This window comes from Akebia trifoliata, chromosome 5, assembly GCF_017979445.1.
Source record: "Akebia trifoliata isolate Shusen 1 chromosome 5, ASM1797944v1, whole genome shotgun sequence".
In the NCBI taxonomy this organism is placed as follows: domain Eukaryota; kingdom Viridiplantae; phylum Streptophyta; class Magnoliopsida; order Ranunculales; family Lardizabalaceae; genus Akebia; species Akebia trifoliata.
This window is the reverse complement of record NC_141379.1, coordinates 7,029,530-7,047,316: the sequence shown is the minus strand read 5'-3', so window position 1 is coordinate 7,047,316 and position 17,787 is coordinate 7,029,530. Positions and strand designations below refer to the sequence as shown.

Below are 17,787 nucleotides of genomic sequence, written 5' to 3'. Positions count from 1 at the left end.
CTCAGGAGTGGATTGGCCCTCAACATACTCCCATGAACCCATGAGCCTGATTGGGTACATGAACTATTCTTTGTCGATTTCGGGCAGTTGTATTAGTATCTCCCGACCTTTTCTCTTCATCAAATTGAAGAATCCAGGCCATTTAGGGGCATTAGAAAGCTTGTATTGGGCTCGAATATTGACTAATCCGAGCATTTGGCCTTTAGGGAGACATGTATTCATTAACTCAATCATGAAGATCAAGCGGAAGAAGTTCCCTGTCATCTGATTGGGAGACTTGTGGTAGAAGTTCAGTACTTCGCAGGTCAAAGGACAACGATCATGTCTTTCTACTAGGTCTCATCGAGGTCTAGGAAGTCGCACCATTTCATAGCTGTGAACTCCGTAATGGAGTATGTAGCTCAGAAGTCTTCCATGGATGGTTTCACAAGGGTGTATATTTACTCATGTCAATTTGGAGTTTTCTTAACATAAAAATATAGGAAAAATTGTAAGACAGAAATGGCATAGAGGGTACCTTGAACAAGAAGGGAGAAAGGGAAGGTGGATGGAACTTTGGCCAAAAAATCAAACGGAGAAAGTCTTGGAGAAAAATCGACAACACTTCGACGCAAAAGATAGAGAAAAGTAAAAATGAAGAAGAAGAGATGCCTATTTATAAAGGGAGTATCCTCAAGATTCCCATTCAATTCAAGGGCCAAGATTGCCTAGGGAAGAGAGCACATTATGGGCCATCGTAGCCATCGTTATTCCCCAAGCATGAGGCGACTGAACATCTCGCGCCCTGTGCTAGGCCAATGCAGGAATGCCATGTGGAAGGAACGTCAGACACAAGCACTTCATGCATCATCATAAAAGAGGTGACGACTCTTGATTGCAGACTTATTGGCAAGAGACACTTGTAATGATTAATAAATGCACATATTGGGACCGTGCGACCTATTTAATTCGTGTCGTTCCAGGTATCTGATGTTAGGAATCTTGGAGCTTAGGTGTTACTCGAAACAGGTTTGCGGAGATTCTCGGAAGGATAGGATGCTCCTGACCTTCTGAGAGGGGACATTGTGAAGGAATAAAACTCCTAGCCACAGAGATAGCGAAGTAGGGTGGAAGTCCATTTGATATAGACTCATGCAAGGTATAGATCAGGTAGGTCATGTTTCCATCTTAGTAATCGAGACTCGGAGAATGGTCAAAGGGAAGGAGATCCCGGAAGAAAAGACGCACAAATCCCTAGACTCTTAGGATTTAAGTGCGAAATACTAGGAAATGTTCTATTATCAAAAGATCCCACATTTCCTATCCAAAATAGAAGGAGATAAGATTATAAACGTAGAAAAAGAAAGTTTCTCCACTATAAGTAGAGGGAAATGGTCATACCACAAGGTATGCAATTTTGGATCTCATAAAAATTCTATCAAATTTTCTGTAAGATGTAATTTAGACATCGGAGACTTTGTGTATCAGGGAACAGGGACGATTCGGAGGAGATTCAGCACACAGGGAAACTCAAATTCTTAGGTGATCGTTAAAATCATCTCTACAAATTTATTGATTGTAAAAATGACGAATTGAAAAAACATGTTTTGAAAATTAAAATGAGCAGTGTATATCTCTAATTTCAATAGCATTAGTGTGCCGATAAAATCTCTTTAGAAAAATTGTTAATTTATTTTTTTTCCAGAAATCTAGTAATCCTAGATTTATTCAAATAAAGTCATCAAAGGTAATACTAGAGTCAATGTTGAAGTGGCCTCAAGATTGTATTTCAAATCGCATTTTCTTGTCATGGAAATGTGTAAGAATCATATATGCTTTTTTACTCAGGAAAATGCCATATGAGGTACTAGTATTTTTCGTAAAACTATCGTTTTCTTCTTATCCATTTAGAAGATAAAATAGTTCAGTAAATCAAACCACGATGAGAAGAGGTGATCTACTGATCTCTCCAAAATCTAACGTTAAAGGAAGCAGATTATTAAAAATAAAAATAAAAAACAATGCTGAAGTATCATTAAAATGTTACATCGATTGTACAACCACAACAGAATGTCAGAATCGACCTACATTTCAATGGTACTGTGACACAACTTAAAAAAAGAAAGATTTTTTTACGTCATTTTAATTTGTCCCTTCTGCCCCTCAGCTATAAGTCTTACCTAAACCCGTCTCCACCCCGAACCTCAGCCATTAGTCAACCGTCCACGATTAAAGAGGGGATATATGATCAGCTTTAAAAAAAACCGGGGTGTCTCACATATTCACCAAAAGCTCGAGGTGGTCTAAAGAAATATTTACTCAGTTTTCACATTATCTCCACTAATTCAGCACCTTCTCGGGCCCTCGACTGGTAGAGACTATATATATATATGGAGCGAGATCTGGCAGATTTGAATATGTAAATCGAAAAATAATTTATGAGATCTGCACTCGGCATCGATTGATCCTGGCAGTGATCTCAGATCAATCTTCAATGGCTACTCCATCGTTATTTGCTTTGATTTGCGTCTTCTCTCTGCTACTCAACGTTTCTCACTGTAAAACCCTCAAAAGAGATGGTAATTTCAGATCTTTATCCTGATTACAGTTCTAATATAAATTATTCTGAAAAATCTTAGGTTTCGATGTATTTGATTGTTAGATTTGAAGATTGAAGTTCAAGATTCACTGATCTAGCAATTTTTGCATTATTGAGTTGAAATTTCATTGTTTCTTGGATAATTTGAACTCAGCGGTTTTTTTCGTGGATGGATCTATACGCCATATGCTTTAATTTCATTTTTATTTTGTTAGTTTCTGAAACTAGAGTTTATTTGGCAATTAGAGTTATAGCACAAGTTGGATTAAGTGAAACATTAAGGGACAATTTTGGAAATATGTTGATATTGAAGAATTTCCGATGGAGAGAAAATATCAGTAGGAGGAGACGTAAATTGTCATTATGAGAAGATATTTAATTACTTTCAAGAATGGAACCAATAAAAACATGAGTCGTGATAATCTGACGCCCCTGTCTGACATATGCTCCCATCATAGAACCGTAGATCATTTGCCTCGGGATACACAAGAAAATGATTTATGACTGTGTATCCCGAGGCAAATGATCTACAGTTCTGTGATGGGGGGGCGTATGTCAGACAGGTGCGTCAGAAAATCATTATTCAAAACATATAGACGTTTTTCTACTTGGGAGAAATGTGGGATCAATATGCAAAGCAGCAAAACAATATTTTCAGATGGTAAGGTGCGAGGCAAGGCAAGGCACTCGGCAGTACAACTCCTCAAAGCATAAAGCATAAGCCTCACGTGCATGATATTTTTAAAATAAATATTATATCATTTATAGATAATTAATGTTTAAAAATTGAAATTTAGGGTGGCCACATATTTTCAAATTCACAAAGTTTTAATCCTTCTATGTTAATAGTTTATAAAATAATGTTATTTTATATTCAGAAGAAAATAAACATTGTATATATATATATATACATACTTGTATTCGAATTTATTTCTAAGTGCTCCAATTATGTTGCATGTTAGCAACAACAACGAAATTAAAGTAAAGAAGAAAGAAATGAATAAGAATATGAAAAGAGGAAGATTTATATAATTTAAAAAAAATATATGAAAAATAGAAAAAGTAATGTGTGAAGTCCACTTCAGTCCAATGGATTGTGCCTAAGTCATGCCTCACATAGAACACAAGAACAAGACTAGATTAGTTGACCCCAAATTTTTGGGACAAGGATTTGATGTCTATGACTTGTTATTTGTTTATCATCTTGAATTTATCTGTTAGATTGATAATTGATCTTATATATTTTAAAATTGAAAGTTGATCACACTTTAACAGTAAATTGGCTTGTGTTTGCCCCTTTTATCCCTGAATTATGTATTATTTAATAATAATTTACTACATTTTTTTTTTTGTTTGGAATTCAAGACTGATGTTGGATAGAATCATAGAGTTTGAAATTAGATTTTGGTACGTTAGATGTATTTTTAAGTGAAGAGTTTACTTTTGAGAAATAGGTTTAATAGAGTACAATGTCATGCATGTGTAAATGTTATGGTATGCCATATTAGCTGATTAAAGCGTAGCTCAAAGTATTTAAATCTTGAAATACCTTTTGATGTGATCTTGTTTCCGAGTCTGTCTTAGAATATTGAGTCGCAATTTGAATGTAATTTGTGCTTTATTATTTAGAAATAATGGTATACTATTTTGTTTGGTTAAAGAGATGCGTAAGAAGAATTTCCTGGCCCTTATTGATTGCAGTGAAAGCCTTGAATGAAATCAAAGCATCTCTCGGATGGAGGGTGGTCTATTCATGGGTTGGAGATGATCCTTGTGGAGATGGTGATCTACCACCGTGGTCTGGCGTTACATGCTCCGTGCAAGGAGACTATAGGGTTGTAACAGAATTGTAAGCAATACATCTCTGTCATTGTCAATAGCTTTTAAAGAATTCAGTTTATTATACTTGCCTGTATGTTTGGGAAACATTTGATGTTTCCTTTAATCCCCTCCCCCCTCCCATATGGTGTTTGAAGGATTCACACTATAATATTTATTTATATGTTTGGGAATTTGTGATGTTTCGTTAAAAATTTTTTATTAATATATTTCCTTTAACTTTGATTATGTATCCCCATGGATTGCATCATTTAATTAGCTTGTTTAGTAGAAAGGAACAAGAAAATGATAAAGGCATCTAAGCACTACTACCATGTGAAATTGTTTGAATGAGTATAACCCCCATACTTGTAGTTGGTAGTTGGCCTACATTGATGACTAGCATGCAAACTTAGCGAGCCCCTGTCAACATTGTTGGCTGATTTTTCTGAGGAATTTTTTTTTTCCCTAACAAAGTGCCATACTCTTTATTGTATTATTTGAAATGAATTCTATTTTTATGTAATTCTCAGTTTCAAATCTTTCTAGGGTTTCTCATCTCAATGAATTCAAGTTCCCATTTTAATATGAATTCAATCAACTATGGAGGGGGTAATAAACTTGTTACATTTGGTTGCTAGTCAGCAACATTAGCTAACAATTAAGGGGGTGACCCTAGTTTAAAGAAATACTATCTTACTAATTCAAAATGTTTTCCAAGAGTGGGTCCTAAAATGCTCAAATAATAATAGAAAGGAATGGTCAGAGAGCACACCTTTACTTCAACCGTCAAAGGATGGAATTGGAAACGTTAGATAACCTGACTGGCGTATTGATAATGGTCATTAATCAATGTTTTAAGGATAGATTTCTTGGAGGATCAAATCCAAATTTAGACAATGTTTCAAAGAAGAATTTTGGTATTCATCCTTTGATCTTTTTAACAATCACTCTTCACTTGCAGGGAAGTTTATGCAGTATCAATTGTTGGGCCTTTTCCTACTGCTGTAACCAATCTGCTGGATCTGACGAGACTGTAAGCACTCTCCATCTTCTCGGTCTCTTGATACTATTTCATGTTTTTTAGGGCCCTTAATATGGTATTGATTGTCCATTCATATTCATAGAATGTGTTGCTTTTAATTCCATCACTGCTTTAGGAATTGTTAAAAAGATTTGATTTAAAGTTGAGTATGAATATTGTGCTGTTATCTATTTGACAGTCATTCATGTGTACGTCTGCCATCAAGGAAGCTAGAGGCTTTCGTTCAGTATGCGTATGGTCCATTATGTATTAGTAACGTGCGTCTGTTAGTATATCAGTGGAACACCAAACTATTGGTAGAGTGGATGCAAAATGCATGGATATTTTCCACATAGGTACATACACTTGAGTCTGTACCTGACTGGCTTCTGATATATGGACAGTTGTAATTTTTTGCCTCAATGGAGATAATAGAGATCACATGGCATATTCTACGGATGTGTATATACTTTGTGATTGCACCCTATCTATATAACAAAACACAAGGGTGGGTCCCACTCTTTGTCTCAAGATTTATACCCCATAAACAACGTATCTCGATGACAGGTTTTACCTTTTTACCTTTTCTCTTCTTCCTCTTTTTAAAAATACCTCTAACTTTATTCTCTTTCTTCTTCTACCCTTTTTCAATATTACCCTTCCAACTTTATTTTCTTTCCTTTTCTCCTCCCTTTCTTAATAATACCTCTCCAACTTTATTAGTTTTCCTCTTTTACTGCCTTAACAGCACTGGCAACCACTAGTCTTGCTATATAATCAGCAGGAAGTCATTGTAAACAATATAGAGCCTGTTTTCTAGAAATGCAATTTTTAGCTGTTGGTTGCCCTTTCCTCTTCAATCTAGAAATCTTTTGCATTGAAGTGAAATCTTAAGTGGGGTTGGATTTCATTGTGACAAATATCAGTATTTATGTAATTAAAAATATTCTTTATGGTGCATCGTAGAAGATATAATAATTTGAACTTGTTTCAGTCTTTTCGAACAATTTCTTCCCCAAAAAATTTAACTAATTTGTTTGACTGTTTAAATGACAGGGATCTCCATAATAACAAGTTGACTGGGCCAATCCCTCCTCAAATTGGACGGATGAAACGTCTTAAAATACTGTATGTTCCTGCGCTTCCTGAACTGGTTTTGTAAGAAAAAGACTGTTGTCTTACAACAGAAGAATCTACTTCGTATTAATCTCACACATTTGAAAGCTTTTGCCCATCTTGAACCCATGTTCTTGTCTATCATTTCATTCAATAACTAATCTCTGATATAAATCCAAGGAGGCATGCCTTTGTTTTTCTTCGAAAAATTAATTGGTCTGAATTACTTGTTTCCATATTAATTTGTTTTTGATATTTTTATGTCATCTTTGCTTGCTTACTAACTTTTTTATGCTCCTGTTAGAAATTTGAGGTGGAATAAGCTGCAAGACACCATTCCTCCTGAAATTGGTGAACTAAAGAGACTAACGCATCTGTAAGTAGTTTCAACTTCTCATATGATATTTGAAATTTGCCCGTGCCCTTTTGAGACAATCCTCTTTTATTTATTTATTTATTTATTTTTGGTTCCGTTTAATAGTTGTATTGGACTTCTTTAGGTACCTTAGTTTTAATAATTTCAAAGGAGAAATTCCCAAGGAGCTTGCAGATCTACCAGAGCTCCGCTATCTTTACCTTCATGAAAATCGTTTTACCGGGCGAATTCCTCCAGAATTGGGCTCTCTGCTGAACCTCCACCACTTGTAATGTTCCATAACTTTTTTGCAAGTTTAATGGAAGAACATTGATTTTGTACCACCTTCAGTGTTTAATTTTATATTAAAATACCACATGTTCTCAGGGATGTTGGTAACAATCATTTGGTGGGTACCATAAGAGAGCTCATCCGTGTAGAGGGTAGCTTTCCCACTCTGCGCAACCTGTAAGTTTATTTGTGTTCTTGAATTTTTAATCAGATGAGTAGACCAAGTGTTTCATCTTGTAATTGTTATATCTAGGTACCTAAATAACAATCTTTTAACGGGAGGAATTCCAGCACAACTTGCAAATTTAACGAACTTGGAAATCTTGTGAGTAGTGCAATCGTATATACGTTCTGATCATTTCTAGCATGATTCCTGTTGGTTTTTCTCACTATTGTAGAATTTGTGACGTTAATTACTATTTCTGTTATAGGTACTTGTCCTACAACAAGATGTCTGGGACGATTCCAGCAGAACTTGCCCATATTCCTAGATTGACTTCCTTGTGAGTCTTGTTATTTATCTCTGACTCTACAATGTCCTTGTTTAGAATTATTGCTTGAGGTATGCTCGCATCCGGATGGGAGAGCAAAACCATCCTTGCTGCACCTAGGGATGTTGTTGGATCAGGTCCAAATCGGATTGGGGTTGATTTGGTATCAATCCAATAAGGATTGGATTGGATCTGGGATTGATCCGATAAGTATCGGATCGGGTTTTTCTCGAATCACAATATTAAGATCCAGGGCTGTACCTAGAGCTGTCATTAGATCGGATGCAGATGGGATTGGGGTTGATTTGGTACTGATCCAATAAGGATTGGATTGAATCCGGGACTGATCCGAATCGGATCGGGTTTTTCTCGAATCATGATATTAAGATCCAGATCCGATCCATTAACAATTGGATCAGGTCCCGATCGGGACATTTGTATACAAAATGTAAATTAATATATCTCAAAAAATATATTATATAATTTATATACTTTCTAACATATTATCAGATCGGGACATGGTTTTATCCCGATCCAATCCAATAAGATATCGGATCAAATCCTTATCAGAATCCGAAACATCGATCTAAACCTGAAGTTATCGGAATGGACCGGATTTTGGGTCTGATTCAATCCACTGACAGCACTGCACCCATCACACATGGGGATTGGGATCCACCATTTAATGCACCTTGCCTGTGGGAGGCTCACATAATCGAGTGATCCTAGTAATTCTGTCAGACAGAAAATAGGGCAAGGGTCCAAAAATGGACTATAAATTTGATGCAAAAGGAGTTCAGATTGGATCATTTCATTTCATCCTATCGGGCGAAGCTTTGATGTCTAATATCTATTTAGACCCGTTAAATGGTGGATCATAACCACCTTGGATGTGTGCCATATACATGAGGCAGGGAGGATGACTTGTTCCAGGACCATGAATGAGGTCCACCTTTGCATAATGATAATTTTTTATCTTCGTCTTGCTTTTGGAGAGGATCCAGACCTGGTTACTGATTTGTATTCATGACTTCACATTACAAATCAGCATGATGTGATGAATATTTTTCTTGGTGAGAATAATTAAAATAGTTGACATGGGTTGCATCAGATGTCGTAATTCATTTTTCTAGGATACATGGCTTGTACGCACATAAGCACACACACATGCCTTTATACATGTCACGGTGTGACAAACATTTTCAACTTGCACACTAATTCATTTTGATGCAATTTTCAGGTACTTGGATCACAACCAATTTACAGGGAGAATTCCGGATGCCTTCTATAAACACTCTTTCTTGAAAGAAATGTGAGTTCTCTTCATCATTTAAAAGATCTTCTAAACCTGTGTAATTATAGTTAATGAAGAGCTTATACTTCCAACTCTAATGTTTTAATGCAGGTACATTGAAGGAAATGGATTTCGGCCAGGTGTAAATCCAATAGGTGATCACAAGGTCCTTGAAATTTCTGACTCTGAGTTCTTGTTTTAGTTGAAATGCTGTCTCATTCGTTATTTGTGTGTAGAAATCATTTCTATGCCTAAATCAGCCTAGGGTTCTAAATCTCGCAGTGATATGAAAGGTTTTTTGTTTCTGTTACTTTGTATGTCATAATTTCGAAGAAATGTGGCATTAAGGTATGTTTTGAGTAATTATGTAGCTAAGGGCAATAGGTTGTTTGTGCATTTTATTTGGTTGAGAACAAATGTGACATTAAGGTATGTTCTGAGTACTTATGTAGCTAAGGGCAATAGGTTCTTCATGCAATGGACACATCCTTCCCACATTCCTACATTTCTTTTGACAAGTCAAAACACATTGTTGGTAACAACCCAAAAACATTGTCAGGGAGTGCTGTTTTGTTGGATTGCAATGTAGTAATCCATGTGCGCCAAACAACCCTTCGTAAGATTTCAAATTTTACTAAGTTGGTAAGGAAAGTGTTTTTGTTCTCTTCCAGTTTGCCGGGCTGGAAATTAGGACTTGTTTTCTACCGACGTGTTCGACACGTTCCGCGCCTTTGCATGATTAAAACTAGAGGCTCATTTTCTAACTAGAAAGTCTTCACAAACATAATGCAAGTTTATCAAAGGATGGTTCGATCTAATGTCGAACGATGTTTGATAACTGGTCGACTCACATGATGGATGATAGATACGTCTTCTAGAGATACGGTTAATATTTCAAATCCATCCTACATCTTTTTCACACTTCGCTGACGTGGATATGGGCAGAGAACCATAGGTAATTTTAACACATATCTCAAAGAAAAACAATTATGTTTCTGTACACGCATCCACATCAGCAAGCATGAATCGATGTGAATTTTAAACTCTCTCTCCACTATTATTCTAGTCCAATTCCCAACCCCTTGGTAAGGGAGAATTTTGTTTGCTCACACGTTCTCCACCGCATGACACCTGGAATTTAACATTTAACAGCGTAGTTTTATAAAGAGTTGTGCTGGATTGACATTGAAACTTACGTCATTTCACACATTGTTGACATTGAAATTTTCACTCTTTATCTCTATGAAAAACATACGCATCAATGTGTGAAACGATGTAAATTTCAATATCACTATAACATTTTCCTTTGTAAATTCATGATGCCTCAATATAGGGCTGTCAATGAATATCTATCCGATCGGATATGGAAAAAAAAATTACTCATATTCGAATTTGAATATGATCGGATGTAATACATTGACATTCAAATCCGGATTCGACTAACTTGCCGGATATTCAATTCAAACATGCCCTTGACTTAATTTGTGATTGAACAGAATGCCCTCATCTTAAATTCATAGCCGAAAGCCCTAAATTTCCCCCTTACCAACCCAATCATCTTCAACCCCTCCTGAGAAATGGATGAGGGTTTCTACAATGAGGAAGACTAGAGATTTAATTGAGGAAAAAGTTTGTAAGCAAATTTTTTTCTTGCCTTCGATAGTTCTTTTTAAAAAGGGAAAATTACTTTAAGGACCTTGGTGGAGGGAAAATTACTTTTATTGGAAGTGTGTTCATATGTGTTTTCAATACCCCAATCATATTTCTTTGGATTTCTTGTTTCGTTTTTAACATATTCAACTTGTATAATCCTTTTGACGTAGGCTATAATTGATTATCATTTGAACATACCCAAACTATCTCACTTGACAAAGAAATCCTCAAGTGTAGCTTAAAGAATATGTGTTATGTGTAATAAAGAAGTTTCTACTTTCAAGAGAAGGTCTAAAAGTGTTTTATATCGATCTTGAGGAGAGTTCAAAGGCCCACTTGACTAGAGACGTTATGTGACGTCAAGAATGTAAAGGAGGTAGAATGAGCAATTGATCAAATATATTATAGACACCCAAAATCACATGACTTTAAGGATATGTTTGATTGCACATGGAAAATAAGGTGGAAAATCAATTTCCATGGAAAATGACATTTTTCAAGTGTTTGATTGAACATGAAAATGGAAATTCATTTTCCACTCTATTCAAAAAATCCACTAAATCATGAATTTCATTTTCTCACCCATATAGGTGGGAAAATGAAATCCACCCATATTTTTCATCCTCAATTCTTCCCTACCACCACCACCACCACACTAACCTCGCCGTCGTAACCATCGCCGTCGTCGTCGGCTCCATCTCCAACCATCTTCTCTCTCTTTCTTCTTCTTTTTCTTCTTCTCCTTCTTCTCCATCCCTCACCTCCTCCGCCACCACCACCACCACATTCTCCCTCCATCTTCCTTACTTACCTCCATCGTCGCCGTCATCGCAATCGCCACCGTCGTCGTCACCGCCGTCACCGTCGTCGTCGCCGTCACCATCACCATTGTCGTCACTGTCGCCACCGTCGCCACATCCTCCCCCCTCCCTCTTCCTCTCCCCCTCATCTCATCTTTTTCCTCCTTCTCCTCTTCTTATTTTTTCTCATATTTTTTCCATAATTTTATCCAAGTGAAATCAAACAATGGAATTTGATTTTCCAACCCTACCTATTTTTCACAACTAATTTTTCATGGATTTCAAATTCCATGGAAAGTGACTTTCCATGCAATCAAACATACCCTAAATTTCGAAGAGTCCAAGGAAGAGGAAAGTATTGATCAGAAGAGAGGAGGGAGAAAATATAAATTTTGAGGAAAAAAAATGACAATTTGGCGAGAGAGCTACCCAACGAGCCCCTTTCAACCTATCTTAAAACATCATATTTTAGTCAAATCCAACTTCAAATTTGGACTCGAGTGGAACACTTGTACGCACGCCTAACTCCAAAAAATTCAAATTTACCTAAATACCTTGAAAAACCATAAAATTACCAAAATACCCTTACAAATATTGCGATTGGGCCAGTCATGATCATGGCTTCTAAATCACTTCTTTAATTTCTCACAAACAAACTCTTTTATTTATTTGTATTTAGTCATCACAAACCCTCAATCTTCTCCTATTAGATCATGGCTTTTATGTTGTTACCCACCGTTTATGTCTTTGTCTCTACACATGGGTGGATTTACATTAAGGGCAGTGTCACCCACAAGAATTTTCGAAGTCCATGGAATAATGAGCTATTGTTGGCCCCACAAATTTATTTTTTCATTCCTAATCGTCCACCCTTGCCCCCACATGGGCAAAATCCTGGCTCCGCCCTGTCTCTGCATCTCACATTGAACAATCCAAATCAATCACCATTTGTCATTATGCCTTTTTATTCACTGTCCCTCTTCGACACATCATCACCTTCATGTCCAGATTGCTCATTCTCATTGCTTGGCTACTCACCATCAATTGTTGTTGTACAAACACTGAAACACCATCGTTGTTTTATCACAATGGCTCTATCAAACATATCATGTGCCTATAAAAGATTTTGTTATCAATAATGTCCACATGACCAAACTAACTCAATTATCTTCCTCTTAGTTTATTGCCTAGTAGGGCTACTCCCACATTTTCACTAATAAGGTCATTTTAATTTTAGAGAGCTTCCAACATTTACTAATGCCACCCCATGATGTGTGATAGTTATTTTTGATTTACATATGAATTGGGGTGGTGTTAGCAAAAGTTGTTGTGGCAAAAGCATCTCTCTAATTTTATCTTTTCCTAGTCTTTTTTTACTCATCCGTCTCAACATCCTTGTCTCTGCTATGCTCAATCTATTATCAAATTGCTCCTTGATCACCCAACATTCAGCTCCATAAAGCATAGTCGGCTTCAAGGCTATTTATGGCTTCAATGTTATTTGAAGAAATTAGACAAATCATGACATAAATGACTAATATTCCCTTACGATCCTCAAGACAACAAAGCAAGATGCTGATGACCCATGACATAAATGACTTGTCTCATGCCAAACGCTGATGACCCATGATAGAAACGACCATGACACACTTCACCTTTATAATGCATCCAGGTCCTGGCTATCCATCTCATTCACGAATGTCAAGCATCATCTTCCAATTCCCACGACTCCTATAGCAACAAAAAAAAAATCTTATACAACATATAAAGTTTGATAAAACTCGTATAATGGCACCTCACTGGATCTCAGCTACTTGTTTTACATAAACAGAACCATTTACATGCCAAGCATAGGCTCAAAGAAAATATTTAAAGAATTTATGGTTGAATTACAAAAAAGTACTCATATTAAATGACAGATAAAGTAGTAATCTAGTAGAGAAACAATGCATCCTTTTATGATCCTCTCAATAGCAGAGTTGTAGATCACATTTTCATAACATATATGAAACAAGATTAGGAAGCGCTGCTCAATAAAATCCAAGAAACAAGTATTGAATAGTTCTGCTTAATCTACTCAAAACAGTTCTATCTAATCCCACCGCAAAGAAAAATGTTCACATGGCCGAGACCAAAACCCAAATTTTGTTAGGATGTACACATAATGGATCAAGGATATTAATATCTGATTTCACTGAGTTTCACCAGTCTGATACAATCCAATTCCTTTTTTTTATTTGATTTGATTATTTCGACATTATAAGTCGGAAGCCTGATTGGAAATTGACAATGAACAAGGGCTACACTCAGAATGGCTTTAAATAGATAGTTGTTTACATGTTCCGAGATGATTTATGGCTTTGATTTCCACTGTTAAGGCATATTTAGAAGTTTAGCTTTGCAACAAAGAAGAATCTTCTCCTTCCAGAAGTAGGACCCCATATTCTTGAGGTCTCGCTCTAAAGAAGAAAAAATATATATCTCAAAATATATTGAAACTATAAGTTGGTTCAAAATATATCTGCACCGTGGCAACACCAAACACTTGAGTGCATGCCTACTTGTCTGGGTTGGAAAGGGCTTCCATTGTAGAGTGTTCGAACATGTTTTTTATTTTATTTTATATTATCGGTAAGGTGGACTTGAACCCATGACCTCAAAGTTGCTTTGCAACGTGCCAAACCAACTGAGCTATGGGTCAAAGCTCAATGTTCAAACATGTTAGAACCTCAGAGTTTATGCTCTCGCTAAAAGCAAGTTCAGATGTTAGAGACACCAAAAGCTTTTGCAAATGCCTACTAGTCTAAGTTGGTTGCGTATCTGATTAATTGAGTCTTGGGTTCAAACCCTGTTTGTTTGTACCCTCAGAGTCACTATTTTCGTTGAAACAGACTTATCAAGTGGAAACACTTTTACCTATACAAAATGTAACATGGCCAAAGCAGGCCTATAATGTGCTCATTTGGTACATCGAATATCATTGGAAAGTAGACAAAAATGAGAAGAGAATTTCCCTAAAGCAGTTGTAATGAAAAACTTGAGAAAAATCTGTACATCAAGCATTATCTTACCACAGATATTAGATATGTTGCTAGGCAATCAGTATATACAGACACTCCCATGTGTTTGTTGGCACTTGTTGAATCCTTTGCTTGTTCAAACTTCCAGGCATTGTGGTTCAACCATAACTCCAGATATTTCAATTGAAGTGATGAAGTTGCTTCCTGTAAAGCAACCAAGTGATGGTTGTTCAACTATAACTCTGACAGGGAAGATAAATTAACGTTAATATCTTCTTCGCAAAGCACACAGATAGTCAAATCAATGGTCACAATGTCATACAAACAAGCATACCTTTCACACAACTGTGGGTGCTAAGATAAGGAGAGAAAAGGATATGAACATTCAATAATCCAGCTTAGACATATAATGCCCTATCAAGATAGGACAAGTCCGGCTTAGGCCCATAGATCAGAACGGTTTGATATATTGCAAAGCAACTCTGAGATTGTGGGTTCAACTCCGGCCTACCCATACAAAAAAAAAAAACCCAGACAAACTTGGTTTTTAACCCGTAGACTGCACCTGCTCATTCATCATCTCCAGCAACATGTGTATCTCTTTCATCCATGGGTGTGTTTTCTCACCCGCAATAAACTCGTGAACAAACCCATTAACCTCAATCGAGCTACAACCTGGTGTCTTCTCTACCCCTCGGGCCCTCATCATCCTCCTTATTCTTTTGGCATCATCGTGTTTCCCATCAGCTGCATACATATTCGACAGTAGAGTGTAGACCCCACTGTGACGCTCCAACTCTAAGAGCCGCTTAGCTGCAATTTCCGCCAATTGGGTTTCTCTATGATTACAACAAGCACTCAATAATGCTCTCCAAGCAATAGCTTCTTCAGAAGGCCTACATGAAACGGGCATTCTTTCAATAACTTCTTTTGCCTCTTCAAAGAGCCCCGAGCGTCCAAGAAAGTCAATCATGCATCCATAATGTTCACTTTTGGGCTCGACGCCATATACGGTACTCATTCTATTAAACATCCGTAGACCTTCATGCGCCATGCCCGAATAACTACAAGCAGTAAAAATTGCAATGAAAGTAATATCATTTGGTCTAAACCCGGCCTTCTCCATTTCCATAAAGAGCTCAAGAGCGGTCCCCCCGTCTCCATGCATTGCCAATCCAAAAATCATGGCATTCCAACAAATGGTATCTTTTACTTGCATTCCATCAAACAGTTTCTTGGCTAAATCCAAATTCCCACATTTTGCATACATATCTATCAGAGCAGTCTTGAGCCGAACACTCAATGACAGCCCAATTCGATCCAAATATCCATGAATCCATATCCCAATATCCATAGCTCCCAAATGAGCACAAGCGCAAAGAACGCTAACAAAAATAGCTTCATCAGGCTCCAAATTCGTTCTTTGCATCAAACGGAACATCTCCAATCCCTCCTTGAAACAATTATTATGCACATAACAAGATATCATGGAGCCCCATATTCCTCTATCTTTCATAGGTGCACAATCAAAGACTAAGCGTGCATTGTCGACATCCCCCTGCTTTGCATACCCGTAAATCATTACGGTCCATGACACCACAGTTCGATATGGGATTTCATCGAATGCGTGTCTTGCTTCTACTATACAACCACACACCGAATACATTATAATCAAGGTGTTACCAACAAAAATGTCACATAGAAATCCTAATTTTGAACTTTGCCCATGAAATTGTTCACCTAATCGATAATTTTGCATATACGTGCAAGCCTTAAGTACATAAGGAAGAGTATAATTGTCTGGGTATAGACCGTCTTGTAATATTCGCTTGTACATTTCTATACTCTTGAATGTTTCACCATTGAGTATGAAGGTTTTGATCATGGTGTTACAAATGCAAATTGTGGGTTTTCCAATTTGTTCGAAGAGTTGCGAGGCGTGGTTTAGACTCCCATGATTTGGGTCTGAGCAGAAGGCCATAAGCCTACTGAGAGCAAAATTGTTATTCCCAAGCCCACATGTGATTATCTGTGCATGGGATTGCTTAAATTGTTTCATATTCTTACATTTTTCAAGAAGTTGGAGACATCTAGTTGTTGACATGGGTAACATAAAAAAGCTATTTTAAGACTCAAAACATTTAGTAACTGTGGGATTCCAAGAAATAAATTACCAGAAATGCAAGTTAGGATATTAATACATCTCCAAACTTGCAACTTGAAGATCAATTAGGTTGCCTCATTGAAACTTGCAAAACCTGTGGAACCTCACCTGTCCACATCTAAGGGGGAAAAAAAAAAAAACAAAGAGGAGAGAAGATGGAATTATAACAGGAATTCTTGCAGCTATTTTGTAAACACGCTTAAGGGAATTTTTTCCAGCAAAAATTTAATTCAGCTCTTTTATAATTCACGAATGTATGGATGTAACAGAATTACAGAACGAAAACATGGTTTATCGTCTCGTCTCGCTCATGGACGAGACCGCGTAGTCTCGGACGAGTCAACCTGTCTCACAAGATAAACCCTTTTACTTAGTTTGTTAATATTTATTCATATATAAATAACTTTATATTTTTTTAGTCATAAAATAAGGTAGATTTGAAAATGTTCAGACGTAATATCATATTTTATTTAGATAATATGTATTTAAATTTTAAAAGAATTAATTATTTTAATTAAATTATACAAAATTTCAATTAAAAAGTGTCACTTAATTAAGTGGTAAGATATGTGAAAAACTGTTCCAACATTCTAGATTCTAACACCTTTGAAATATACTTGTTTACTTATATAAAAATAAAAATACAAAATCCCGATTGACTTGTCCGAGATTTACTGACTCGCAATTGAGACACGTTGTATGTCCTTCTACACTATAAGGAGCCTTTTTCCAATTTATATGTGGACTAGACTTCGCCTGTGCATAGGACACGATTACCAGGGTAAAGGAGGAAGACAATAGAATTGTAAGGGTATTATTGGATAACATGTGGAAAGGTAAAGATAATAAAGTTGGAAGAGTATTACTAGAAAAAAGGTAAAAAACGAAAAGACGATAAAATTAAAAGGGTAGTCTTAGCAAGGGAAAAGAGAAGAAAAAATAAAGTTAAAATTATTTCTCAAGATGCATGCTACATTAAATTTGAATAGTCCTCTGTGAGGAGTAAACATTGGGGGAAGACACACATTGAGTTTTATTATATAAATTATAGTTCATCTGGGCATCCTCTTTAATGTTAAGAGGGTGGAAAATAATGATAAAGCTAAAAAGGTGTTATTGAATTTTTTGAAGTTAAGAAGGTAAAAGAAAGAAATCAATAAACTTAGGCGCTGATTGATTGCGC

The 17,787-nt window shown here is 36.4% G+C and overlaps 1 protein-coding gene and 1 pseudogene across 3 annotated transcripts; one reads left to right on the top strand and one right to left on the bottom strand.

Moving 5' to 3' along the window:
- The first annotated feature begins 2,318 nt into the window (after nucleotides 1-2,318).
- On the top strand, nucleotides 2,319-9,464 carry LOC147401327 (uncharacterized). The gene is made up of 11 exons (XM_086442559.1): nucleotides 2,319-2,558; nucleotides 4,280-4,427; nucleotides 5,361-5,432; nucleotides 6,477-6,548; nucleotides 6,841-6,912; nucleotides 7,037-7,180; nucleotides 7,279-7,359; nucleotides 7,436-7,507; nucleotides 7,614-7,685; nucleotides 8,914-8,985; nucleotides 9,079-9,464. Exons 1-11 carry the CDS (start codon nucleotides 2,474-2,476, stop codon nucleotides 9,167-9,169), a joined length of 981 nt encoding a protein of 326 aa, XP_086298685.1. The 5' UTR covers nucleotides 2,319-2,473; the 3' UTR covers nucleotides 9,170-9,464.
- Nucleotides 9,465-11,806: 2,342 nt separating this feature from the next.
- Nucleotides 11,807-16,865, bottom strand: LOC147401326 (pentatricopeptide repeat-containing protein At5g66520 pseudogene; annotated as a pseudogene). 2 transcript variants are annotated; one of them, XR_015178432.1, is made up of 3 exons: nucleotides 14,775-16,865; nucleotides 14,492-14,644; nucleotides 11,807-13,151 (listed from the first exon to the last, which is right to left on the bottom strand). The product of XR_015178432.1 is annotated as a pentatricopeptide repeat-containing protein At5g66520 pseudogene, transcript variant X2 (transcript). The 2 variants fall into 2 exon arrangements; XR_015178431.1 differs by having other exon boundaries at nucleotides 11,809-13,151; nucleotides 14,492-14,682.
- Between the last annotated feature and the right edge of the window lie 922 nt (nucleotides 16,866-17,787).